Source organism: Mobula birostris, chromosome 4 (genome assembly GCF_030028105.1).
Source record: "Mobula birostris isolate sMobBir1 chromosome 4, sMobBir1.hap1, whole genome shotgun sequence".
NCBI lineage: Eukaryota > Metazoa > Chordata > Chondrichthyes > Myliobatiformes > Myliobatidae > Mobula > Mobula birostris.
The window spans coordinates 154,581,918-154,608,407 of record NC_092373.1 but is presented as its reverse complement, the minus strand read 5'-3'; the positions used below and the strand labels follow the sequence as shown (position 1 = coordinate 154,608,407).

General features: G+C 41.9%; 1 protein-coding gene across 3 annotated transcripts in view; it reads left to right on the top strand.

Annotated features, from left to right (window-relative positions):
- Positions 1 to 4,193: 4,193 nt before the first annotated feature.
- man2b2 (mannosidase, alpha, class 2B, member 2) overlaps positions 4,194 to 26,490 on the top strand; it is a 77,162-nt gene continuing 54,865 nt past the window's right edge. For all 3 annotated transcript variants that reach the window (XM_072256276.1, XM_072256275.1, XM_072256277.1), the window contains exons 1-4: positions 4,194 to 4,693; positions 11,787 to 11,933; positions 14,528 to 14,633; positions 25,279 to 25,451. In XM_072256276.1, the coding sequence (XP_072112377.1) occupies positions 4,523 to 4,693; positions 11,787 to 11,933; positions 14,528 to 14,633; positions 25,279 to 25,451 (597 nt within the window). In that variant the 5' untranslated portion in view covers positions 4,194 to 4,522. The remainder of the gene's footprint in view (positions 4,694 to 11,786; positions 11,934 to 14,527; positions 14,634 to 25,278; positions 25,452 to 26,490) is intronic.

The window sequence follows — 26,490 nt, the reverse complement described above, 5'->3', positions numbered from 1 at the left end:
TCTTGATGTGAGCTGAAAAAGGAAGGGAAGGCTAGGAGTTAAGTGTCCTTTTGAAGGGGAAGCATTAGGGTAAGGATAGGCTGGGTGGGTGGGGAAGTGAACAATTGCTGGATATGACAGGAGCAAAGAGAACTTTTGGAGAGAACAAGCAGGGAGGTGTAACAGACCACATTTCACTCAAGATTGTCACAAAAATGTGTGGCTTCCTTCTATATTCAAAGAAAAGAAAAGGAAGCAGAAAAGAGAATGTGACAAATAAGGAAAGAAATACAACTCAGTAACATTAATACATGAGAGGAACAGAAGAGTGACCATATTCTCTATTTTACCATGAGCATCACCATTGTTAATGGACTGAATGCATCTATCCCACACGTTGATGCAGTCACGAAGAAGGCATGCCAATGGTTCTACTTCATTAGGAGTTTGAGTAGATTTGGTATGTCATCAAAGACTCTCCACCATACATCCATTTTTATATGGTGGACTGGCAGTGTTATGGCCTGGTGTGGAGCCAACAGTGCACAAATTTGCAAGAGGATCTGAGGATTATAGACTTAGTCAGCTCCATCACAGGCACAAGCCATCCATCGTGTAGGGCATATTCAAGAGACAGTGCCTCAATAATGCAGCATCCATCATTAAGGATCCTCACCGTCCAAGACATGCCCTCTTCTCATTACTATCAGGGAGGTGGTTCAAACTCATCAATTCAGAAGTGGCTTCTTCCCCCCCCCCCCCCCGATCATCTTTCTCCTCAATCACTGGGTCCACAGCATTCTCAAGGGGGAGGTTGAATAGCCGGAAGTTGTGACATGTATTGATACCAGTGACATAGGAAGGAAAAGGGATCAGGAGGGAAGTGGAAAGCTGAAAAGCTGGACTTCCAGGTTAGTAATCTCTGGATTGTTGCCTGTGCCATGTGCAGTGAGGGTTAAGAAGAGGATGATTTGGCAGATGAATGCATGGCCGAAGAAGTTCAGGTTCCTGCTTCTTTGGGATCTCTTCTGGGGAGGGAATGGGTTTTATACAAAGGATGATCCCAAGGGGTACAGTATCCCTGTGGGCAGCTTTGCTAGAAGTGTTGGGGAGAGCTGAAACTAACTTGGCAAGGGGATGGGAACTGGAGTGATCGGGCTAAGAAGGGGGCAGTTGGTGTACGACTACTTGCAACATACTGTATAAGGAGAATCTGAGGAAGGACAGGCAGTTGATGGGGGATAATTACAGTCAATGGAATGAATTAAAGTGTAACATAGGGCCAAAATCAAAAAGGGACTTGTATATAGGACTGAAGTTGTTATATTTGAAAGCATGCAGTTGATGAAATAAGGTAGATAATCTTGTAGCACAGTTAGAGATTGGCAGGTATGAGATTGTGGAAATCTCTGAATCATAGCTGTAAGAAGATCACAACCGGGAACTTATCATCCAAGAATACACATAGTATCAAAAGTGGGTGGGGAGGATCTGCTGGTAAAAAATGAAATCAAATACTTGGAAAGAGGTGACACAGGATTGGAAGATGTAGAATCTCTGGGGATAGAGTAAAAAGACCCTCGTGGGAGTTATACAGAGGCTTCCAAACAGTAGCCAGGATACTGACTACAAATTACAGTAGGAGATAGAAAAGATGTTAAAAGGCAAATGTTGTGATAATCATGGGGGATTTCAATATGCAGGTAGATTGAGAAAATCAGGTTGGTGCTGGATATCAAGAGAGCAAATCTGTAGAATGGGTATGAGATGGTTTTTAGAGTAGTGTGTGGTTGAGCCCACTAGGAAAGCAGCAGTTCTGGACTGGGTTTTATGTAATAACTCAGATTTGATTAGAGAGCTTAAGGTAAGGGAATTTTTAGGAGACAGTGATCTTAATATGATAGGATTCACTGTGCAGTTTGCAAAGTAGAAGCCAAATCGGATGTATCAGTATTATCATGGGGTAAAGGGAATTTAGTATGCATGAGAGAGGAGCTGGCCAAAATTGATTGGAATGGGATATCGGCAGAGATGACAGCAGAACAGCAATGGCTGGTGTTTCTGAGGGAAATTTGGAAGGCGCAGGAAAGAAATATCCCAAAGATGAAGAAGTGTTCTAAAGGGAGGATGACGCAATTGTGGCTGACAAGGAAAGTCAAAGACAGCATAAAAGCAAAAGAGAGGGCATGTAATATTGCAAAAATTAGTGTGTAAGTAGAGGATTGGCAAGCTTTTAAAAATCAACAAAAGGGAACTAAAAGGGCCATAAGAGAGCAAAGATGAAGGGAAGATAGCTAATAATATAAAAGAGGATACAGAAAGTTTTTTCAGACATACTATATAAAGTAAAAGAAAGGTGAGAGTGAATATCGGATGCTGAGACTGGAGATATCGTAATGGGGGAAAAAGAAACGGTGGACAAACTGCTAGATATTTTCTGTCAGGCTTCACTCTGGAAGACACTAGTGGAATGCCAGAACTGTGAGAGTGTCAGGGGAAGAAGGGAATGTTTTACTATTATTAAGGAGAAGGTGCCTGTGAAGCTGAAAAATCTGAAGATAAATGTCACCTGAGTCAGAAGGACTACAGCCCAGAGTTCTGAAAAAGGTAGCTGAAGAGATTGTGGAGGCATTTGGAATGTTGTTTCAAGAATCACTAGATCCTGGAATTGTTCCTGAGGCTGAACATTGCAAATGTCACTCCACTCTTTAAGGGAGGGAGGCAGAAGAAAGGAAATTATAGGCCATTTTGGAGTCTATTAATAAGAATGAGGTTTTGGAGTACTTGGAGGCAGATGCTAAAATAGGCCAAAAATCAGCATGAAAGGGGAAATCTTACCTGACAAATCTGTTGGAGTTCTTTGAGGAAGTAACAGGCTGGATAGTCGAAGGACAGTCACTGTATGTTGTTTGTTTTGGTTTTCAGAAGGCCTTTGACAAGATGCCACAGATAAGGTGGCTTAACAAGAGCCCTTGTTATTACAAGAAATCCTTCTCTAGAGTTCAGAAAATTCAAAAACCGGAGGTGCACAGTGACTTTGAAGTACTTGTGCTGGATTCCCTAAAGGTTAACTTGCAGGTTGAGTCGATGGTAAGGAATGCAAATGTAATGTTAGCATTCATTTGGAGAGAACTATAATATCAGAACTATAATATCAGAGCTGAGGTTTTCTGAGACATCAGTCAGACCAATCCTGGAGTACTGTGAGCAGTTTTGGGCGCCTTATCTAAGAAAGGATGTGCTGGCATTGAAGAGGGTCTAGAGAAGGGCCATGGGTATGATCCTAGGAATGAAGATCCTAGATGGTTCTAGGTCTGTACTTGAGTTTAGAAGAATGAGGGGGATCTTACTGAAAATTATCGAATATTGAAAGGCCTAGATAGAGTGGATGTGGAGGGAATGCTTCCAATAATGGGGGATTCTAGGACCAGAGGGGACAGCCTCAGAACTGAAAAGTTTGAACATAGATGAGGATGAATTTTTTTATCTAGAGAGTGGTGAATCAGTGGAATTCATTGACACAAAGGGCTATGCAGGTCAAGTCATTGGGTATATAAAAAGCGGAGGTTGATGTGTTCTTGATTAATCAAGATGTCAAATGTTACAGGGAGCAGGCAGTTAAATGGGGTTGTGAGGGGCAATACATTGTCCCTGATGGAATGGTGGAGCAGACCTGATGCGCCAAATGGCCAAATTCTGCTTCTACGTTTTACAATCTTATTTCTGAACAGTCCATGAACCTGTAACACTACCTCATTTGTTTACTTTTGTAATTTATTGGTTTTTATGTCTTTGCTGCCACACAAATTTCACGTCATATGTCAGTGATGATAAATCAGATTCTGATTCATATAAATACCTCATCGCTCAAGTAGGGAGTAACAAAAGTACACACTGAGGACTATGCCTGTACATTTTTATTTTAAAATTATCCTTTAAAATATGGATTTTTCTGGATTTGTTTCACTCCATTTGACAACTGGATATTCTGTACATAACTCCACTTCCCAACAGTTGGCGAAACGTCAAGCATGTGACAGGCAAAAGGTATAGTATATTTAATATGTCTGTAATATTTGAGTAAAATTGTAAATATACTGTTTGATAAAGCATTCCCTTCGTTTGTTTACATAAATCATGAGTTAAATGTAAGAACTACGTGCATGTCAACGTCATTACGCCACGACGTCATATATGAGCGCCTTACTGGAGAAAAAACATAAAGAAAAACTATATAGACAAACATTCCGGCTCCTGTGTTTTTCTTTCGATTAGTTTCCGGAGTTACAAAACATAACAAAATGGATACGTTATTTTTAATTCATGCACACATGCCTTGTTACCATACAACATGAGGGCATCACACTAGGTTAAACATTAATACCATTTGCTTCGTAACGGGTCAGAAACATTGGCCTTTGTTATACCCATTACTTTTTTCGATAAACTGGTCTGTGTCTCTTTTGCACCGAGCAATTGGTCACGTTCTCTTTCCGTATTCAATTTTGCGCTTCCCCAGAAAGGCGGAAGGAATGTTGCAACAATGAAAGGCTTTGGAATGTTTGTTACTGTAACAGTTTTTGGAACTCTGCTGTGTTTCAGCGTCCGAGGGGCGACGCGGCGGTTTGGCGGACACTCGGGCAAAGATAATGTCATCCAGGCGTTCGTCGTTCCTCACAGTCACATGGACGTTGGCTGGGTTTACACCGTGGAGGTAGGGGAGTGGAATGTCTATGATTCCTACATGCCAGTGTGTAGTATAAGCAGGTGCATTCTCTTTTTTTTAAAAAAAAGAAAGTGATAAAGCACATCTTGATGTGCAAATTCTATTATCTTTTGTCCCAGCTCATCTCTTGCTAGATTTTTGAAGCAAAATGAATGCGTGTAGAAGTATTTATTACAGTAACTGGATTAACGTACACCGCGACCTTAGCCTTGTGATTCCTTGCTTCAACATAAGTCAAATGGATGTTATTGAACCTCTGGCAAACTAGCGTCTTGGGTCATTAACAACGTTTTAAATTTAAATTGTTGGGGAATTTGCTTTAACTCGTGTAAATTGTACCAAACCTAAAATGCAAAGCAAGGGGTTCATGCATAAAAGTGCAACATGACGCGGATGTCAGTTATTGCTCAGATAAGACAGTGGCATTCAAAGTAGGAGGAATCCACTAAGTTCCTTCACTAGGTTGTTTGTTGCTACAGATTCCACCGTGCACGTTCTCTTGTGCCCCATGTCCAGCTCTCCTATACCCCTTCTTTTTCAAAGTGATACAGCACGGCAACTAAGACCTTCAAGCCAATATAAACGTTCAGGCCATTTAACATAGCTGGACTGTGGTATCTCCAGGCAATCGATTGGACCCCAGAGCAGCATAAAAGCGTCACGCAAGCAATTTAAATATCAAGCAAGCAGTTCAGGTGGAGTAGGTTGTGCAAATTCCACCCTCGTGATATGATAGCCTGCTGGACCTTGATTTGGATGGAGGGACATTCCTAGTTTTCATTTTGTTTTGGTGAAGATCCATACCAGAATAATTTAGACTCAATATTGTGCAGAAAAGCTGCCTAATACAGCAAATGTGCAACCACTCCAGTTCAAATAGCACTAAATGATAGTAGCAAAACTGTAGCTGTAACACATAATATAAACTAATAACTTGCAGCATAGTTGGAAGAGATCCTCCTCTCCAGCTGCAGCAATAAACCTGTTGGAGGAACTCAGTGGGCTGAGTAACATCTGTGAGGGTGGGAGGAGGGGTGGGGAGAGGAATTGTCAACAAAACCCAGCGTTAAGAGCAGCATCTGTGGGGTGAATTTTTAAACCCTACATATGCTGCTTGACTCACTGACTTTTGAGAGATTGCTTGTTGCTCCAGATTCCAGCAACTGAATTCTCTTCTGCCTCCTGTCCAGCTCTCCATCTGTATCACTCAAGTGCTTATACTCTTTATATGTGACAAGAATTTCTGCCTCTGTTTATGTCAGTCAGTGTTCCAGGTTTCTATCGCCCTCTGGGTGACAAAAAAAAAATCATCTTCTCCCTTCACTACTTCCTCAAAAAGTTTAAGTCTGTGTTATAACTTTAGAGCCAGTCTGTTGTGTGACTGTTTGGAAATCCTGATGGGTTGGCACCTGCTTCACCAAATATGGTTTGCTGCATTCCCCTTCCACTCACCAGGGTCCTGCTTCCTGTTTAGAATCATAATCAGGTTTCATATCACTGGCATATGTTGTGAAATTTGTTTTTTGTTTTACAGTAGCAGTACATTGCAATACATAGTAATAGAAGCTGTGAATTACAGTAAATATATATATTAGTTAAAATAAATAAATAGAGCACAAAAGTAGTGTTCATAGCTTCAAAGTCCATTCAGAAATCGGATGGCAGGGGGGAAGAAGCTGTTCCTGGGTTGCTGACTGAGTTCCATCAGGCTCCTGTACCTCCTTCCTGATGGTAGCAATGAGAAGAGGGCATGTTCTGGGTTGGGTTCATTTTAATTCCACTTCCCATCGCATTCCGATATGTCCAGCCATGGCCTCCACTCATGTGATTTGGCCACAGTTAGGTTGGAGGAACAACACCTTATATTCTGTCTGGGTAGCCTCCAACCTGATGGCATGAACATCAATTTCTCAAACTTCTGGTAATGTCTCCAACCCCTCTTCACCATTTCCCACCCCCCCTTTGCCTCTCTCACCTCATCTCATTGCACCCCCATCACCTCCCTCTGGTGCTCCTTCCCCCTTTTCTTTCTTCCATGGCCTTCTGTCTCTTTCACCAATCAACTTCCCAGCTCTTTACTTCATCCCCCCACTCCAGGTTTCACCTATCACCTGGCGGTTCTCTCTCCCCTCACACCACCTTTTAAATCTACTCCTCAGTTTTTTTTTCCTCCAGTCCTGCTGAAGGGTTTTGGCTCAAAATGTCGACTGTACTCTTTTCCATTGATGCTGCCTGGCCTGCTGAGTTCCTCCAGCAGTTTGTGTGTGATGCCCTGGGTGATATGGGTCCTTAATTATGGATGCTGCTGTTTTGAGGCATGGCTGCTTGAAGATGCCCTGGATGCTATGGAAGCTGATGGGGCTGACTAAGTTCACAACTTTCTACAGCTTCTTTCGATCCTGTGTAGTAACCCCGCCCCCTCGCATACTAGAAGGTGGTGCAGCAGTACACCTGTAGAAATATGTGAGTGTCTTTGGTGACGTACCAAGCCTCCTCAAACTCGAAATGAGATCTCATCTGTAGACCTATTGTGGCGATAGGCAAACTGCAGCGGGTCGAGGTATTTGCTGAGACAGGAATTGATTCTAGCCATAACCAGACCTGCAAAGCACTTCATCACTGTAGATGTGAACACTACCAGACAACAATTGTCAAGGCAACTCACACTGCTCTTGAGCACTGGTACGATTGTTGCCCTTTCAAAGCAGTCTCATTCTGCTCACTAAGGCCCCCGTTCTGATGCTCCCTTTCCACTGACTGGGGCCCCACTTACAATGCGCCCTTTCAATTAATTGAGTTCACTGGAAAATGTATTATAGTACTGTTGCCATTTTAAACAATCTAATTTGCAATGCCTTAGGAGTTTTAATAGGAATAGCATTCAATGGCCTGGAAAATCTGCCATTCCAACATCGCTAAAGTCCCAAGTGTGCCAGATTATCAGTTTTATTGAATGCTGAATTATAATAGATAATGTTACTTCAGAGTGCCCTCATAACCTTTAAAGATTCTTTCCAACAGTAAGCCTGTTAAGTGAGGTTGTCCTGACATGGAAAAAGCATTGTGTCAGCGATTTCCAAGACACTGGGCCATGCTGTGACTGGCTTGCAAAGATTTTCTTGTAATAGGTCCTGTTGATAAAGGAATTTCAAATATCCTTAGATGATAACGAGCTAGATGAGGTGAAGTGTATTTGTTAGCGAAGCGTAGGTAGCTTGGCTTGTGACATGTAAGCTTCTTCCTCCCACAATGTTAATATACATATATTTTATTGACCTTTAAGTAGCATTGTGGCAGTGTCAGAAGTGTCAAATAACAGGGTAGAGTAGGACGGGATAAGGGGATAGGTTTCCCTGCCTATGTAAACCACTGTTAATTATTCGGTTTCTGTGATTTTCTGTCACATGAGTAAGGTGACAATAATGTTACCATAGGCACCGAACACTATCTCATGGCTTGGTTTTATTCTGATTTTGCCTCTGATGCTGTGTGACACCAGGACCAAACAGAAATGATTGACTGCTGATGGAATAAACGGAGAATTGTTATCTCTTCTGTGAGTGAACCAGATGTCTCACAAATGATTTTTTTTGAATAAATCTGACATAGGGAAAATATACAATCCAAAACTCGAAGCAGGTTCATTGTTATGATCTGCTATAGATCTCAATTATCCCCTTTTTTACTTTTAATCTCAATTAACCACAGTAAAACAAGGGATATTTCAAACCAATGCATAATACAAGTGTGGTATTAGTTATGTCCGTTGGGTAGCTGTTAGATCGCTGGATGCATCATATATTTTTACTAATTAAGTGGGAGCTCTGTAATTCTTCAATGATCATGCCCCAACCTTGCCTTAAATTCAATTTGATGGAATATAACAGACAAGATAATCAAGGATGCCTCCCACCCCAGGCATTCCCTTTACTCCCCTTGTTCTACTGCCCTTGCAAAGCGTTGTGTGCAAAGCGAGACAGGGAGTTAAACACCTTCTCAAAAATCACAAAAATCACCCGAGTCAGAAGCTTTCTTCAGGATTTTTAATGAGAAAACTTTATGAAAAGATACTGCTTTTTCAAAGGCAAATAAAGAATGGATGGCAATGGATGACTTTCTGCCCTATGTGTTTCGAGTCAAAATCCAAATGAACCCATGAGGTAAAAAAAAACAGCTTATGAACATGAAGTGATGTTTGTGCAAATCAGACTTCATACAAAATGAATAGCGGCTCCAGAGGCAGAACACTCCCGCCTGACATCCACGTCAAACATAACTACTTAAACAGAAAGTCAAATGATCATTTCATTAGGTCTTCGGCAAAAGAATGGGCATCTCAGAAACTAGCCTTGAAACAGTCTTACTGCACAGTCTTTAATCATTCTCGCTTTGAATGGTCATCCTTGATGACATTCTTGCTCATGGTAAAGTCTGATGAGCTGACGGGTGATATGGTGCGCTTCCAGAATGATGATTGGGTGCAGTACCTCTGAAGTGGGTTGTGTTCTCTTCATGTGTCCTCCAACTCACTGTAGCCCCTCAGGGTCAAAAAAGAGACAGAGTTCACTAAGGTAACTTTGCATTTGAAGAGGTTCCTGTTTTCTAGTGCACTGCATGTCCTCTGTGTTCACCTGTCATAGAACAGCAAAAAGGATTCTAACCTTGCTCGATTCAGTTGCTCTGTGCTGAGAGGTTGCTTACAAATGTGCCAATCACTGCAAAAGCTGCCTTTGGCTACTCCTACAATCTTCCTTTTCATATAGACACTACTCTCGCAAAGTCTGAAACGATGAGCAATTTACATTCAGTCAAAAGAACATGGCAGCGTACAGTGGGTTAATTCCTCCATCAATAACGATTAGGAACTACAGTTTTTTAGTACTGTGGTAGTATTGTCAATTTTCAAATTTGTTCTTTATTTTATTTAAATACATAATGTGTTAATCAGCTAAATGGTAGTTTGTCTTTTTTTATACGGTTTTAACTATTTCCATGAAACTTCAGCTGATTGGGGCAGCCTAATTGGGCCAAAATGTACTGGTCCCGATATGTCCCAATGAAACACATGCAAGAAAATGAATCTCAGGATAGTACACAGTGACAAACACATACTTGAATAATAAATTTACTTTGACATTGACTGGAGCTTAAACGTCCCTCTGAGAATCTTTGGGCACATTTCTCTCCGTCTATTGAAACCCCTTGGGTGTAATTTAATGAGGTATTAGAGTCTAAGCTTCCATCTAACTGTACATTCCCTCCAACTCCCTACCCCACCCCCACCCCCAATTATTCATTATGTCCTAAAAACACAGCTCAAGTCAATCATTTGACAATTAAGCATTCTAATTCATTATAACGAGTTTAAATGCAGGATATAAAGTAAACCAGTTACATGGCAATGTCATCTCAAAAAGGGTCATGAGTAATAATAGTAAACAATTACACCTAAATATGGTCAGCGTTGGTCTACGATTATCTGGAAACACTAGTTACTGTGAAGTATTTAAAGCACTGGATGCAGCTGAAAAAATACATTAAGGTTTTTTTTGTGTGATAAGGATTAGTTACAGAGGTACCATTCCAAAACCACATTCAAAAATTTGATTTTAAAACTGTATTGTTGTGCTTAAAATGGCAACTGCTTCCTTATTTAGCAAATGTTGCTGTGAAACAGCACTGGCATTCCAATATTGAAGCCTCGCTGGCACTTGGTTCAACAGCCAAACAACATGAGTTACAGTGCTTTCAGGAGAGTGCTTCACCAACAGCGGTGAAAATGCAAGCTTCTCAGAGGGATGTGGAAGCCCTGGTGAAAACAGCTGAAGAAGGAAAGAATCTGCTTTGTATAGACAGCAAGAGAAGTCTGCCAAGGGAACTCAGTGGGTTGAGCTGTGTCTGTGAGGGGGGAGGCAGGCTACCTCGAGAAGGGTCTGAAGCACAGCAGTAAGAGAACCATACAGCTGCTCTTCAATTGTAAGGCTCACTGAGGAAATTTCATCACTTAATCAGATACATCAAGGTGATACATCTTGTTCAAACAGCTCTAACTCTCAGAAAATGGCTTTTGCTTTCTACGGTTAGCCTTCATGCACGTTGTAGCAATGGGTTAACACTACTGGATTCACAGTTACCTTTTCTTCCAGAGCCACAATTATATGAATAATGTCATTAACACAAAATAGCATACATCTTATCTAGGCAAATAACTACTATAATACAAGACTTTTCTTTTGCATTCTGAAGTCTCCAGCAATAACAGACAGTTCCACCAACTGGTATGATACACGGCGCAAAGTCATTGAGTCATACAGTACCACAGCACAGGAACACGCCCTTTGACACATCTAGTCCATGCCAAATTGTCGTTCTTTCTAGTCTTGTTGACCCACATCTGGACCATTGCCCTCCGTACCCCTCCTCCCATCCATGTACGTATCCAAATTTCCCTTAAACATTGCAATCAAATCCATATCTGCTGGCCTAAAAAGATAGCTCTTTATTGTATGAGCTAATTTGACATGTGAACTTAAAATGAAAGTTTTCCATTGTACAACATTGACATTTTTCATTCACAGCACAAAAGTAATAAAGATTTATATAATATATTTGTTCTATTCTGTAAAAATCTTAAAACTGAGTGTGGGCACAATCCTCTATGTGATGTAGTCTGAACAAGGATGATGTATGTCAAAATCATGATAGCTATCAATTTTACTGAGTCCTTGCGTACTTAATTTTATTTTAAATATTAGTACATTACTGTCCATATTAGCCTAGATTACCTGGAGGATTGGTTTTGTAGCTAGGTTTAGCCATTAGGACTGCTGGTGTGTCTTACTCAGATTTGAATCTCGGTAAATTCATTTCTCAGGTTTACTTGATGATATTCACAATGGATGTCGTTGGTGACTCAATGCCCCAGTTGATTGGAGATAATTATAAGATCATCTGCGGTTAAATCTCTGGACTATAGTTATGTAATTAGTGGATTGGAAATGAATGTATGGAAAAAAGCTTCTGCTGCAAGGGAACAATCTGATAAAAATATCCTTTAAATTGGCTTATTGTCTCTTAACAGGAAAGTATGCATGCATATGCAGCCAATGTTTACACCACTGTTGTGGAGGAACTGGTAAAGAAGAAACAGCACAAATTTATTGCTGTAGAGCAAGAGTTCTTTCGACTCTGGTGGGATAAGGTAGCCACTGATACACAGAAAAAGCAGGTAATAGATTTCGTTGTGACTATACTTAGATTTTTCATTGCAAATACATTTTTTTACTCAGTTAAGGAGCATTTGTTTCCACTCAGCTTTTGGGTTCTATGCTTGCTGTTTAGGTGAGCTTAATCTCCACTGAGTCTTCCACAGCTGGGGTATGAGATGCTCAACGGGGAAAGTGAGTCAGTGGTGTGGGAAATGTGTGTTTCTTTTTCAGTTTTTTGCTGGGCTCCTGGAGACTCCCAATAAATAGATCAAGGGCCTCAGAGCTGTCCAGGGTATTATTCAAATCATTATTGCCAGGGACTTCCACAGGCTGGTGGGAGTCAAGGAGACTTTGAGAATGTTTTTCAATCATTTCCTCTCCTGCAGTCATTAAATCAAGACATTATATAGTGGAGAAAAATGCAATTGTAACTTCCCTCAGGAGAATAAATATTGAAGGGGCAAAATAGCAGGGAAATAGGGAAAGTATGGGGAGCTTTCTTAAAGGCAGTCTGGCATTAGGCAAATGATCCCTTCTTTATTTTAGCATTCAGTGATTCTCAGCTTATGGCATCTCATCTACTCAAATATCACCCTTTTAATTCTTTTAAATAAATTCGTTTAAAAGAAAGAAAACATTTACAGCCACTGGGATTGTGAAAAATAACTTATATATTCTTAAAAATGGCCAATGACATAGAATTGTGTAGCATAATTGACATTTCACTATTTTTGATGTGGAACTAAAGTGCAGCCACTCCCAGGATACTATTTGTTTGAAAATGGGAAGGAATGAGGGATGCCTCATCACCACTGGCTAATCTTTATACGCCAACCAATCCTATTTTCTTTTGCAGAAATAAACATTTGATCGAGTATATCACTGTTTTCTGTGTGTTAAATGGTTCTTCATGGAACAGTGGTCAACATCTCTCAGGCTGTTAAACAACTGATGGATTACTATTGAAGTGAGATCAATATTGGGTTGTTTACTACATCTGACTCTACTTGCAATTTTATTTTGGTGGTGTCAACTGAGGAAAGAATATTGACCAAGGCTGGTAGAATTATTTAGCATTATTTTAATGGTGCTTTAAGGCATTCTGCATTATAATTTGAAAACTAGCTTGATTTAACTTTTATTCAAACAACAGCACCTCTTGGTATTTCATTGAAGAATAAACCTAGATTGTATATTCAATTCTTTTATTCTGATTTTGAACTTGAATTGTTTTGAATTAGATTTGAGAATCATTTTCCCAACTGTAATTAATTTTGGAACATCACTGTTGTTCCTATTTCTTTTCATTGTTGTTTTGAGTGGGTTCATTATATGGATGTGATTTTTACAGGGAGGAGCATTAGTGAATTTAATACATGACCCTCATTTAGTTTTTTCTTTTTTGTTTCCTGTTGAATAAAGGGTAGCCATTGCTTGTTGGAAGGAGACTGTTGAGTGGGTAGGAAGATTGTGTGGAGAAAGACCAGGTGTGAGAAGCAAAGTGGGGAGGAGCAGGGTGAAGCACTTCCAATTGTGTAACTCAGAAGTACTGGAAAGACATTTATCGACTTGATTTGGGCCTTCTCATGCCCTTCAGCTGCTAGGTTTCCTGAGCACTGGAAGCCCAGCCTATAACGATTAAAATTGAATAATGCAACTTCATTAAAATACTTAACATATTTTAAGAACTGACCACCTATCACTATCTGGGATGGGTATTCGAAATTGATGAAATGTTACTACCTCACAGCACTTGGTTATTATTGTGTTCTGTTTTATTACTTATTAAAGTTTTTGACATATTGATGAGGTATTGCTACTGAGATAGTCTTGCAGAAATCTTCATAGGATTTGTTAATAAGCTACTTCAGTGTGGCAGGAATTAAAGCTAAGTTTCACCCTGGCTCCATCCTCTACCATCTCGCACTGTTCTTGAATCCTGGCTTATTGACATTTCTTTCCATTTCAGTCTTGGGATTTAGTTTTTGAAGCCTTGATAATGCTTCAACTGAAATGAAGTCATAGACCACAGACTACGATTCGAACTTAGGATCATCCCAGTCAATATGACTTCACTAACTAGTTTTCATCACCACTGAATCTACAGTTCTGTTATGTTATTCAGACATACGTTAAATGTTTGCTTGTGTAGAAAGAAATGCTTAATGAGGGAAGAAAATAGATCTCGAAAGATAAATAGTTAAAATGAAAAAGGTGTCACTTGAGGAAAAACAAGATAAATGTCATAAACATCAGTTGCAAATGTTTTTCACAAAAAGTAGCCTATTTAATCAAGAACCGATGTTAATTCTGTGTTAATATTTAAATAGTGAAATATTTATTGATACAACAATGTCATAGCATTGAATCTATCACCTAGAAGGCTTAGAGCTCTTTCAAATTCAATTTCACTGAATTACAGGATTATTGATGGCATTTGTTTTTTGTAAAATCATGTTAAAACTTCATATAGTGGTGAATACTGAAATGAGAGTATTGGTTCTTTATTTTCTGTTTTTCATTCCAATGTGGGTTGACTTAACTAATTTTGTTGTATTATGAAAGTTATTCAGTCCTGCTTGAAGTATAACATTCTACTGCTTATTAATTTCAGGTGCATAAGTTGCTGGAGGAGGGGCAGTTAGAGTTTATCATTGGAGGACAAGTAATGCATGATGAAGCAGTAACAGAACTCAGTTCCCAGATCTTGCAACTCACAGGTTGGTAATTGTCCTTTCCAAATCTGGTCTTAAATGACTATTTTTACACAATGTGACCTCCAGAACATATGATGTAATATGTCTGAATACACTATAATTTTTTTTATCTTTTCAAAAGCTGAATATCATCTGTAAAATATGCTAGCAAATAACCCTAATCCAAAGGCTTTTGATTTTCCCCCATTACCTATATTGACATTTGAAGTGATATGCAGACATTTATGACAGTCTTATGAATTAGGTACATTTTCCACATGCACTGGCTTTGGGTTTCCACCACCTATAGACTTTCTCAGGTTTATGATATAGAATCTATATTGTAAAGATCTGATTGTGGCCTTCAGGAAAGGTAAGATGAGGGAACACGAACCAATCCTCATAGAGGGATCAGAAGTGGAGAGAGTGAGCAATTTCAAGTTCCTGGGTGTCAACATCTCTGAGTACCTAACCTGGACTCAACATATTGATGCAGCTATAAAGAAGACAAGACAGTGACTATAATTCATTCTGAGTTTGAGGTGATTTAGTTTGTCAAATAAAACTCTCAAAATCTTCTACAAATTTACCCTGGAGAGCATTCTGACGGGCTGCATCACAGTCTGGTATGGTGAAGGAGGGGATCAGTAAGCTGCAGAAATCTGTAAAATTAGTTAGCCCCACCATCCGTAGTATCCAAGATATCTTCAAGGAGAGGTGCCTTTGGAAGGCAGCGGCCATCATTAAGGATCCCCACCAGCGAGGACCTGCCCTGTTCTCATTGTTACCTTTGGGAGGGAGGGTACAGAAGCCTGAAGGCACACACTCAGTGATTCAGGAACAGCTTCTTCCCCTCTGCCATCTGATTTCTGAATGGACGTTGAACCCATGAACACTTCCTCACTACTATTTTTTATTTCTCTTCTCTTTTTGCATGATTTATTTTAACTTAACAAGTTAATAGACATATATACTTAATGTAACTCAGATTTTTCTCTCTATATCTATTTATCATGTATTTTATTGTACTGCTGCCATAAAGTTAATGAATTTCACAACATAGGCTGGAGGTATTAAGCAAGATTCTGATTCTGATATAGATAGAAACATAGAAACATAGAAAATAGGTGCAGGAGTAGGCCATTCGGCCCTTCGAGCCTGCACCGCCATTTATTATGATCATGGCTGATCATCCAACTCAGAACCCTGCCCCAGCCTTCCCTCCATACCCCGTGACCCCCGTAGCCACAAGGGCCATATCTAACTCCCTCTTAAATATAGCCAATGAACTGGCCTCAACTGTTTCCTGTGGCAGAGAATTCCACAGATTCACCACTCTCTGTGTGAAGAAGTTTTTCCTAATCTCGGTCCTAAAAGGCTTCCCCTCTATCCTCAAACTGTGGCCCCTCGTTCTGGACTTCCCCAACATCGGGAACAATCTTCCTGCATCTAGCCTGTCCAATCCCTTTAGGATCTTATATGTTTCAATCAGATCCCCCCTCAATCTTCTAAATTCCAACGAGTACAAGCCCAGTTCATCCAGTCTTTCTTCATATGAAAGTCCTGCCATCCCAGGAATCAATCTGGTGAACCTTCTTTGTACTCCCTCTATGGCAAGGATGTCTTTCCTCAGATTAGGGGACCAAAACTGCACACAATACTCCAGGTGTGGTCTCACCAAGGTCTTGTACAACTGCAGTAGTACCTCCCAGCTCCTGTACTCAAATCCTCTCACTATAAATGCCAGCATACCATTTGCCTTTTTCACCACCTGCTGTACCTGCATGCCCACTTTCAATGACTGGTGTATAATGACACCCAGGTCTTGTCGCACCTCCCCTTTTCTAATCGGCCACCATTCAGATAATAATCTGTTTTCTTATTTTTGCCACCAAAGTGGATAACTTCACATTTATCCACATTAAATTGCATCTGCCATGAATTTGCCCACTCACCCAACCTATCCAAGTCACCCTGCATCCTCTTAGCATCCTCCTCCCAGCTAACACTGCCACCCAGCTTCGTGTCATCCGCAAACTTGGAGATGCTGCATTTAATTCCCTCATCCAAGTCATTAATATATATTGTAAACAACTGGGGTCCCAGCACTGAGCCTTGCGGTACCCCACTAGTCACCGCCTGCCATTCTGAAAAGGTCCCGTTTATTCCCACTCTTTGCTTCCTGTCTGCTAACCAACTCTCCACCCACACCAATACCTTACCCCCAATACCGTGTGCTTTAAGTTTGCACACTAATCTCCTGTGTGGGACCTTGTCAAAAGCCTTCTGAAAATCCAAATATACCACATCCACTGGTTCTCCCCTATCCACTCTACTAGTTACATCCCCAAAAAATTCTATGAGATTCGTCAGACATGATTTTCCTTTCACAAATCCATGCTGACTTTGTCCGATCATTTCACCGCTTTCCAAATGTGCTGTTATCACATCCTTGATAACTGACTCCAGCAGTTTCCCCACCACCGACGTTAGGCTAACCTGTCTATAATTCCCCCTGTTTCTCTCTCCCTCCTTTTTTAAAAAGTGGAGTTACATTAGCCACCCTCCAATCCTCAGGAACTAGTCCAGAATCTAACGAGTTTTGAAAAATTATCACTAATGCATCCACTATTTCTTGGGCTACTACCTTAAGCGCCCTGGGATGCAGACCATCTGGCCCTGGGGATTTATCTGCCTTCAATCCCTTCAATTTACCTAACACCACTTCCCTGCTAATATGTATTTCGCTCAGTTCCTCCATCTCACTGGACCCTCTGTCCCCTACTATTTCTGGAAAATTATTTATGTCCTCCTTAGTGAAGACAGAACCAAAGTAATTATTCAATTGGTCTGCCATGTCCTTGCTCCCCATAATCAATTCACCTGTTTCTGTCTGCAGGGGACCTACATTTGTCTTTACCAGTCTTTTCCTTTTTACATATCTATAAAATCTTTTACAGTCCGTTTTTATGTTTCCTGCCAGTTTTCTCTCATAATCTTTTTTCCCCTTCCTAATTAAGCCCTTTGCCCTCCTCTGCTGAACTCTGAATTTCTCCCAGTCCTCAGGTGAGCCACTTTCTCTGGCTAATTTGTATGCTTCTTCTTTGGAATTGATACTATCCCTAATTTCTCTTGTCAGCCACGGGTGCACTACCTTCCTTGATTTATTCTTTTGCCAAACTGGGATGAACAATTGTTGTAGTTCATCCATGCAACCTTTAAATGCTTGCCATTGCATATCCACTGTCAATCCTTTAAGTGTCATTTGCCAGTCTATCTTAGCTAATTCACGTCTCATACCTTCAAAGTTACCCCTCTTTAAGTTCAGAACCTTTGTTTCTGAATTAACTATGTCACTCTCCATCTTAATGAAGAATTCCACCATATTATGGTCACTCTTACCCAAGGGGCCTCTCAGGACAAGATTGCTAATTAACCTTCCTCATTGCTCAAAACCCAGTCCAGAATAGCCTGCTCTCTAGTTGGTTCCTCGACATGTTGGTTCAAAAAACCATCCCGCATACATTCCAAGAAATCCTCTTCCTCAGCACCTTTACCAATTTGGTTCACCCAATCTACATGTAGATTGAAGTCACCCATTATAACTGCTGTTCCTTTATTGCACACATTTCTAATTTCCTGTTTAATACCATCTCCGACCTCACTACTACTGTTAGGTGGCCTGTACACAACTCCCACCAGCGTCTTCTGCCCCTTAGTGTTACGCAGCTCTACCCATATCGATTCCACATCTTCCCGGCTTATGTCCTTCCTTTCTATTGCGTTAATCTCTTCTTTAACCAGCAACGCCACCCCACCTCCCATTCCTTCATGTCTATCCCTCCTGAATATTGAATATCCCTGAACGTTGAGCTCCCATCCCTGGTCACCCTGGAGCCATGTCTTTGTGATCCCAACTATATCATAATCATTAATAACAATCTGCACTTTCAATTCATCCACCTTATTACGAATGCTCCTTGCATTGACACACAAAGCCTTCAGGCACTCTTTTACAACTCTCTTAGCCCTTATACAATTATGCTGAAAAGTGGCCCTTTTTAATGCTTGCCCTGGATTTGTCGGCCTGCCACTTTTACTTTTCTCCATAGTACTTTTTGTTTCTACCCTCACTTTACACCCCTCTGCCTCTCTGCACTGGTTCCCATGCCCCTGTAGTGAACTAACCTCCTCACGCCTAGCCTCTTTAATTTGATTCCCACCCCCCAACCATTCTAGTTTAAAGTCACCTCAGTAGCCCCCGCTAATCTCCCTGCCAGGATATTGGTCCCCCTAGGATTCAAGTGCAACCCGTCCTTTTTGTACAGGTCACGCCTGCGCCAAAAGAGGTCCCAATGATCCAAAAACTTGAATCCCTGCCCCCTGCTCCAATCCCTCAGCCACGCATTTATCCTCCACCTCATCGCATTCCTACTCTCACTGTCGCGTGGCACAGGCAGTAATCCCGAGATTACTACCTTTGCGGTCCTTTTTCTCAACTCCCTTCCTAGCTCCCTATATTCTCCTTTCAGGACCTCATCCCTTTTCCTACCTATGTCATTGGTACCTATATGTACCACGACCTCTGGCTCCTCACCCTCCCACTTCAGGATATCTTGGACACGATCAGAAATATCCCAGAGCCTGGCACCAGGGAGGCAAACTACCATCCAGGTCTCTGGACTGCGTCCACAGAATCGCCTATCTGACCCCCTTACTATCGAGTCCCCTATCACAACTGCCCTCCTCTTCCTTGCCCTACCCTTCTGAGCTACAGGGCCGGACTCTGTGCCGGAGGCACGGCCACTGTCGCTTCCCCCGGGTAAGCTGTCCCCCCCCAACAGTACTCAAACAGGAGTACCTGTTGTTAAGGGGCACAGCCACTGGGGTACTCCCTATTACCTGACCTTTCCCCTTCCCCCTCCTAACCGTGACCCACTTGTCTGCCTGCCGTGGCCCCGGCGTGACCACCTGCCTGCAACTCCTCTCTATCACCTCCTCACTCTCCCTGACCAGACGAAGGTCATCGAGCTGCAGCTCCAGTTCCGTAACGTGGTCCCTTAGGAGCTGCATCTCGATGCACTTGGCGCAGATGTAGACGTCCGGGAGGCTTGGAGACTCCAGGGCCTCCCACATCCGACACCGAGAACAGCAAACTGCCCTCACACTCATACTGCCCCTCTCCTCAAATAACAACAGAAAATGAATGCCAAACCTCCCTCGCTTCGCCCGTTTCCGCCTAAGCCCGTTGAGCCGAAGCCCCTAAGCCTTCACTCTGCTCCCGGCTCACTCCGCAGCCCGCAAACTATGCTGCCCGCTCTATGAGGCTCTGTTCCTTTTAAATCTGCTGCGCTGCACAGCCCGACGTCACATGCCTGCGCAGTCCCACCTCTCAGAACGCCGTTGGAGAAAAAAAAATAACAAAAATTTCAAAAATGGATAAGAATCATTGCCGCCCCATAGAACATTGGTTTTCTGCTTGGTCTTTTCCTTATTATTGAATCGCGCCTTCACAGAGAGACACAGAGAGATTTGGTTCTGATGATGTACGTGCTACAGAAACAGTAGAAACCCAACTTTTCTCTGTACAGAAGCTGTTTATTTGACCTATAACATCAGGTATCTTCAGACTGTGTGGGAAGGCAGGGAGACCGCCATGTCCCTGACCTCCAATGTCCTTGCGGGAAGGTTTGCTAGTGATTAGCAGGGTGGGAGATGGTTTAATTTAGAGTTGCAGGAGGATGGGAGCCAGAGTGCCAGAGCATATAGTGGAGTGGTTGTGGGAAAGATGTTAAGCGAACATACAAAGTCAGAAATTGAAAGAAATGAGCACGGTGGGACTAATGTTCTGAATTGTGTTTATTTCAGTACAAGGAGTATTGTAGGAAAAGTAGAAGAGCTTAGGGCATAGATCAGCAAGTGGAATTATGATATTGTGGCCATTAGTGAGACTTGGTCACAGGAGAGTTAGACTAGCAGCTCAATATTCTGAGTTTCCTTTGTTTTAGACATGATAGAGCTAAAGAGATTAAAGGGGGAGGAGTGACAAGAGGGAAAATGTCCTGGCAGTGCTCAGAAAGGACAGACCACAGAACTTGTTTGGTAAGACTTTATTGGTAAAACTAAGGAATAAGAAAAGTTTGACCATGTTAATGGGATTATATTGTAAACCACTCATCAAGTCTGCGGGATTTAGAGGAGAAAACTTGTAGAAAAATTACAGACTGTTGCAAAAAGCATAAAGTTGTTATAAGTGGTGATATTAACTTTCCACATATTGATTGGGACTCCTATATTGCAAAAGGGTTGAATGGGAAAAAGTTTGTCAAATTTGTTCAGGAAACTTTTCTTCATCAATAGATCATGGTCCCAACTATAGAGAGTGTGATACTAAATCTCCTGTCGGGGAATGTGACAGGGCAGAAGTTCGTCTTGGGGTACACTTTGTATTCAACAATCACAATGACATTAGTTTCAATATAATTATAGAGAAGGATAGTTCTGGTCCTTGAATTGAGCTCGTAAATTGGAGAAAGGCCAATTGCGATTTGCTCAGAAAGGATCTGGCCAACATGGGTTGGGGCAGATTGTTTTCAGGCAAAGGTGTGCTTGGTAAGTTGATGTTCAAATGTGACATTTTGAGAGTACAGGGTTTGTATATTTCTGTCAGATTATAAGGCAAGAGTAACAGGTTTAGGGAACACACATCAAAGTTGCTGGCGAACGCAGCAGGCCAGGCAGCATCTCTAGGAAGAGGTACAGTCGATGTTTCAGGCCGAGACCCTTTAGGTAGGTCCTCACTACATCCACATCCTCACCATCAATAGTAACAGGGAACAGGGCAAGCTTAGTCTTCCTAAAGTCCATCACCATCTCCTTTGTCTTACGGATGTTGAGCTGCAGATAATTCAGTTTACACCATTTGACAAAGTCCTCCACCAGGACCTTGTATTCATCCTCCCGTCCTCCCTTTATACAGCCAACTATTGCTGAGTCATCAGAGAATTTCAGCAAATGACATGACTCAGTGTTGTGACTAAAGTCTTAGGTACACAGGGTAAACAGGAGGGGAGCCAACACAGTCCCCTGCGGGATTCCACTGCTGCTTATAGCCATGTCTGACACATAGCTCTGAAGCTGCACGAACTGTGGTCTACCAGTCAGTTAGTCCATTAGCCAGGATACAATGGAAGTGCCAATGTATTGAGCAGAGCTTTTCCCCCAGCAATGAGGACTATATGGTACTGAAGACACTTGAGAAATCAAAAAACATGATTCTCACAGTGCTGCTCTGCTTATCCAAATGGGAGTAGGCTCTGTTCAGCAGGTAGATGACAGCATCATCAACTCCAACGTGCTCCTGGTAGGCAAACTGCAGAGGATCGAGGGCTGATGTAACCAGGGGTTGGAGTGAGCCAGGACCAGCCTCTCTAAGGTCTTCATTATGTGTGCGGTCGTGGCCACTGGATGGTAGTCATTCAGGACTTTTGGTTGGCTCTTCTTGGGTTATGGGACCACACATGATGTTTTCTACACAGTCGAGATCCTTTCCAGTCTGGGATTCGGAGTGAAAATAGCCCGGAGAACTCCATACCACTGCTCAGCATATTCCTTCAGGAACTTAGAGTTCACTCCATCCGGTCCCAATGCTTTGCCATGCCTGCGTTTCCCTAGAGCCCTTCTCACCTGTTCAGTAGTGGTGGTGAGTCCATGATGACAGGGTAGTTGGTGGAAGGTAGGGGGTGGGGGTAGGGTGAAGATCGGAACAATAGCAGTTGGTTGGTATATGGAGGTGTGGATAGTAGGTGCAGGGTAGAGAAGGGATGTAGACAGTGGTAGCCTGTGTTGTTCATCCACATGTTGAACTGGAGGGGAGGTATTGGTGCTGAGAGAGCATTGGATGCCTTGGCACCTGGACTGATGTGCTGAGGGGAGTGTGAACGGGAGGGCAATTGTCAAACCTATTAAAGAATTGGTTTAACTCATTGGCCCATTCATGGCTGCATTCCGAGACTCTGCAGCTAGACTGATTGAAGCCAGTGATGTTCTTCTATGCCTGTCCATACCTCCCGTGTGCTACTCTGCCCAAGCTTGTTCTCCAGCTCTCTCCTGTATTCCTCTTCAGCTACGGTTGCCTCTCTGACTGGAGGCCTGTGCCAAGTGGTGTTCCACGGGGACTGGTGTTCTGTCCGTTGTTTTTTGTCATCTATATCAATAATCTGGATGATAATGTGCTTAACTGGATCAACAAATTTGTAGTTAACAACAAGACTGGGAGAATATTAGGCAGTATAGAAGGCTTTCAAAGCTTGCAGTGGGATCTGGACCAGTTAGAAAAAAGGGCTGAAAAAAGCAGATGAAATTTAATGTAGACAAGCGTGAGGTGTTATACTTTGGGAGGACAAGTCAGGGTAGAACTTACACAGTGAGCAATAGGGCACTGAGGAGTGTGATAGAACAGAGGGATCTGGAATATAGATTCATAAATCCTTGAAAGTGGTGTCAGAAGTAGATAGGGTTGTAAAGAGAGCTCTTGGCACATTGGCCTTCATCGATCAAAGCACTGAGTATAGGAGTTGGGATGTAATGTTTAAATTGTATAAGTCATTGCTGGTGTCTAATTTGGAGTATTGTGTGCAGTTCTAGTCACTTACTTACAAGAAAGATACCAAAAAGATTGAAAGAGTGCAGAGAAAATTTACAAGGATTGTGCCAGACTTGGAGGACCTGAGGAAGAGGGAAAGGTTGAATGGGTGAGGACTTTATTCCCTGGAGGGTGGGAGAATAAGGGGAGATTTGATAGAAGTTTGAGGGGTGTAGATAGGGTAAATGGAAGCAGGCTGTTTTCACTGAGGTTAGGTGTGAACAAAGAATTGATTTTGGACTTCGGAAAGGGTAAGACGAGGGCACACACACCAGCCCTCATTGAAGGATCAGAAGTGGAAAGAGTGTGCAATATCACATTCCTGGGTGTCAACATCTCTGAGGCCCAACATGTTGATACAGATACAAAGAAGGCATGACAGCAGCTATATTTCATTGGGAATTTGAGGAGATTTGGTATGTCACCAAAGACACTTGCAAATGTCTACAGATGTGCCATAAAGAGCGTTCTAACTGGCGGCATTGCCATCTGCACTACACAGGATCGAAATAAGATGCAGAAAGTTGTGAACTCACTCATCTCCATCATGGGTATTAGCTTCCCCAGAATCCAGAATATCCTCAAGGATTAATGCCTCAAAAAGGCAGCGTCCATTATTAAGGACCTCATCAACCAGAACATGCCCTTTTCTCATTGCTACCATCAAGGAGGATGTACTGAAGCCTGAAGGCACAGACTCAACGATTCACGAATTGCTTCTTCCCTTTTTCTGTGTGGTGGTGTTCTGTGACTCTGACTGGTGCATAGTGGATTCCAGTTAATTGGGACTCAACTGGACCAGTACATGTTGGCCAAATTAGCCAGAGTTTCATGAAAATAGTTAAAAAGGTATAAAAAGGCAAACTTACATTTAACTGAGTGACAAATTATGTATTTAAGTAAAATACAGGACAAATTAGAATAGTGCCAATACCTCCACAGTACTATAAAGCTGTGTGTTAGTTCCTAATATTTATCAATGAAGGAATTCATTCAGTGTACGCTGCCCCATTCGTTTGATTGATTGTAAATGAAGTCAGCTCTGGCAGACAGGGCAGACAGATCTGATGGCTAGGAAGACGGTTCTGCAATATTTCATGGGGAGCAAAGGGCATCATGAGGCACAGAAGATTTCATGGCCATCTACTGTAGACAATGAAGACCCCAGTTGTGATGACTGCTTGTACTACTGGACCCGGACCTACAAGGTCAAGAGAGTAGAGCTGCCCTAGTGCAATGGCTTTTCCACTTTAAAAACACTCTTATGCAGGTTTTCCTGTTGTCATTGGATACAGTGGACAACTGCCACCAAATGAACAAAATCATCACAGGCACCTAGTGTAGATAGTGACTGCCTTCATACAAAGCATTCGATGACTGCGTCCTTCAAATCTTCATTTTCATTGGAACATTCAAGATGATTGTCAACGCCTTCAAGTTGTTCATAATTCCTAACTGTTGTGTTGTGAAATTATTCCATTTTCACTCCCAGCGTTTTCTGGCATCTTCAAGCCTGAATGCTTGAAACTGTGGTGAGCAAAACAGTTCTGAATTAGCTTACTACTGATTTCTTTCCAACCATCAGTGACAAAAATCACTGAACACAAATACATGCAACTGATGCTATCTAAAAGCTGTTTGGACTAAGTACAGTATATTGTCTAACGGCTGCAAAAGTGCACACAACTGACGTAGTTAGAAACTATTTGCCAACAGTCTTCTATCCCAGTTAAGTAGCGTAATATCCCAAGTAAACAAAGGGAATCCCAGCTGTTTCCTTAATTAAGTTTTTTAAGAGTTGTCCCAAATAAGCAGCTGCCCTGATGAACAGATGACCCAATTAACTGAAATTCACTGTATTATTGTTTTCCTAGTATTTAATATTTTGACAAAATTTATTGAAACTATATGGTTCTAGAGCCATGTTGGATTGGAAAATCACTGCCTATTTCTGTTGCATTAATATGTGCAGTTATTACCTTCATGATTTTGAAGGAGTTTTGATGAAACTCTATATCTTTACAGAAGGACACGGCTTCCTGTACGAAACGTTTGGAAAACGACCTCAGTTTTCGTGGCATGTGGATCCCTTTGGTGCCTCAGTCACCACACCCACAGTATTTGCTTTGGCTGGTTTTAATGCTCACCTCATCTCTCGCATTGACTATGATGAAAAGGACATGATGCAGAAAAAGAAGGTGAAGTAGAGGAAAAGAAAATCCTAGGGGCAATCCAATTTACAACTATTATTCAAATCTTGTCTCTATTCTGACCAGTTCGTCCTTGGTGTTCTAGTTTTGTGAAGTGAACATCTCAAAGTTTCTGAATCTATATACTGCTTTTAATCACACAGCTGTTTGGATTAACTAGAAGCTTATCAAAAGACATTGTGGCAAGAATTGCTGGCATCAAATTTTGAACTGTTAGAAATTTCTCCCTGTATCTGAATGCTATGACACATCGGCTGTCAAGATCGGTAGCACTGGAAGGTGCATAAGATCATGACTAAATTTTGTGTTTGAGGAACTTCAGAAGTAAGAGCTGGTATAGGCTGTGTATTCCCTCAAGCCTGTTCATAATACAAAATCATGACTGATCTTGTCTTGGCTTCAACTGCACTTTCCCAACTAATTTCTGTACAGTCCCAAAGTCCAGCTCAGCTTGAATAAACCTCGTGGCTGAACAATCCCTGTCATGTGGCTGAGAGAACTATGACCTCTCATCAAAGTTGCTGGTGAACGCAGCAGGCCAGGCAGCATCTCTAGGAAGAGGTACAGTCGACGTTTCAGGCCGAGACCCTTCGTCAGGACTAACTGAAGGAAGAGTGAGTAAGGGATTTGAAAGTTGGAGGGGGAGGGGGAGATCCAAAATGATAGGAGAAGACAGGAGGGGGAGGGATGGAGCCAAGAGCTGGACAGGTGATTGGCAAAAGGGGATACGAGAGGATCATGGAACAGGAGGTCTGGGAAGAAAGACAAGGGGGGGGGGAGGAACCCAGAGGCAGGGCAAGAGGTATATTCAAAGGGACAGAGGGAGAAAAAGGAGAGTGAGAGAAAGAATGTGTGCATAAAAATAAGTAACAGATGGGGTAGGGGGAGGTGGGGCCTAGCGGAAGTTAGGGAAGTCAATGTTCATGCCATCAGGTTGAAGGCTACCCAGACGGAATATAAGGTGTTGTTCCTCCAATCTGAGTGTGGCTTCATCTTTACAGTAGAGGAGGCCGTGGATAGACATGTC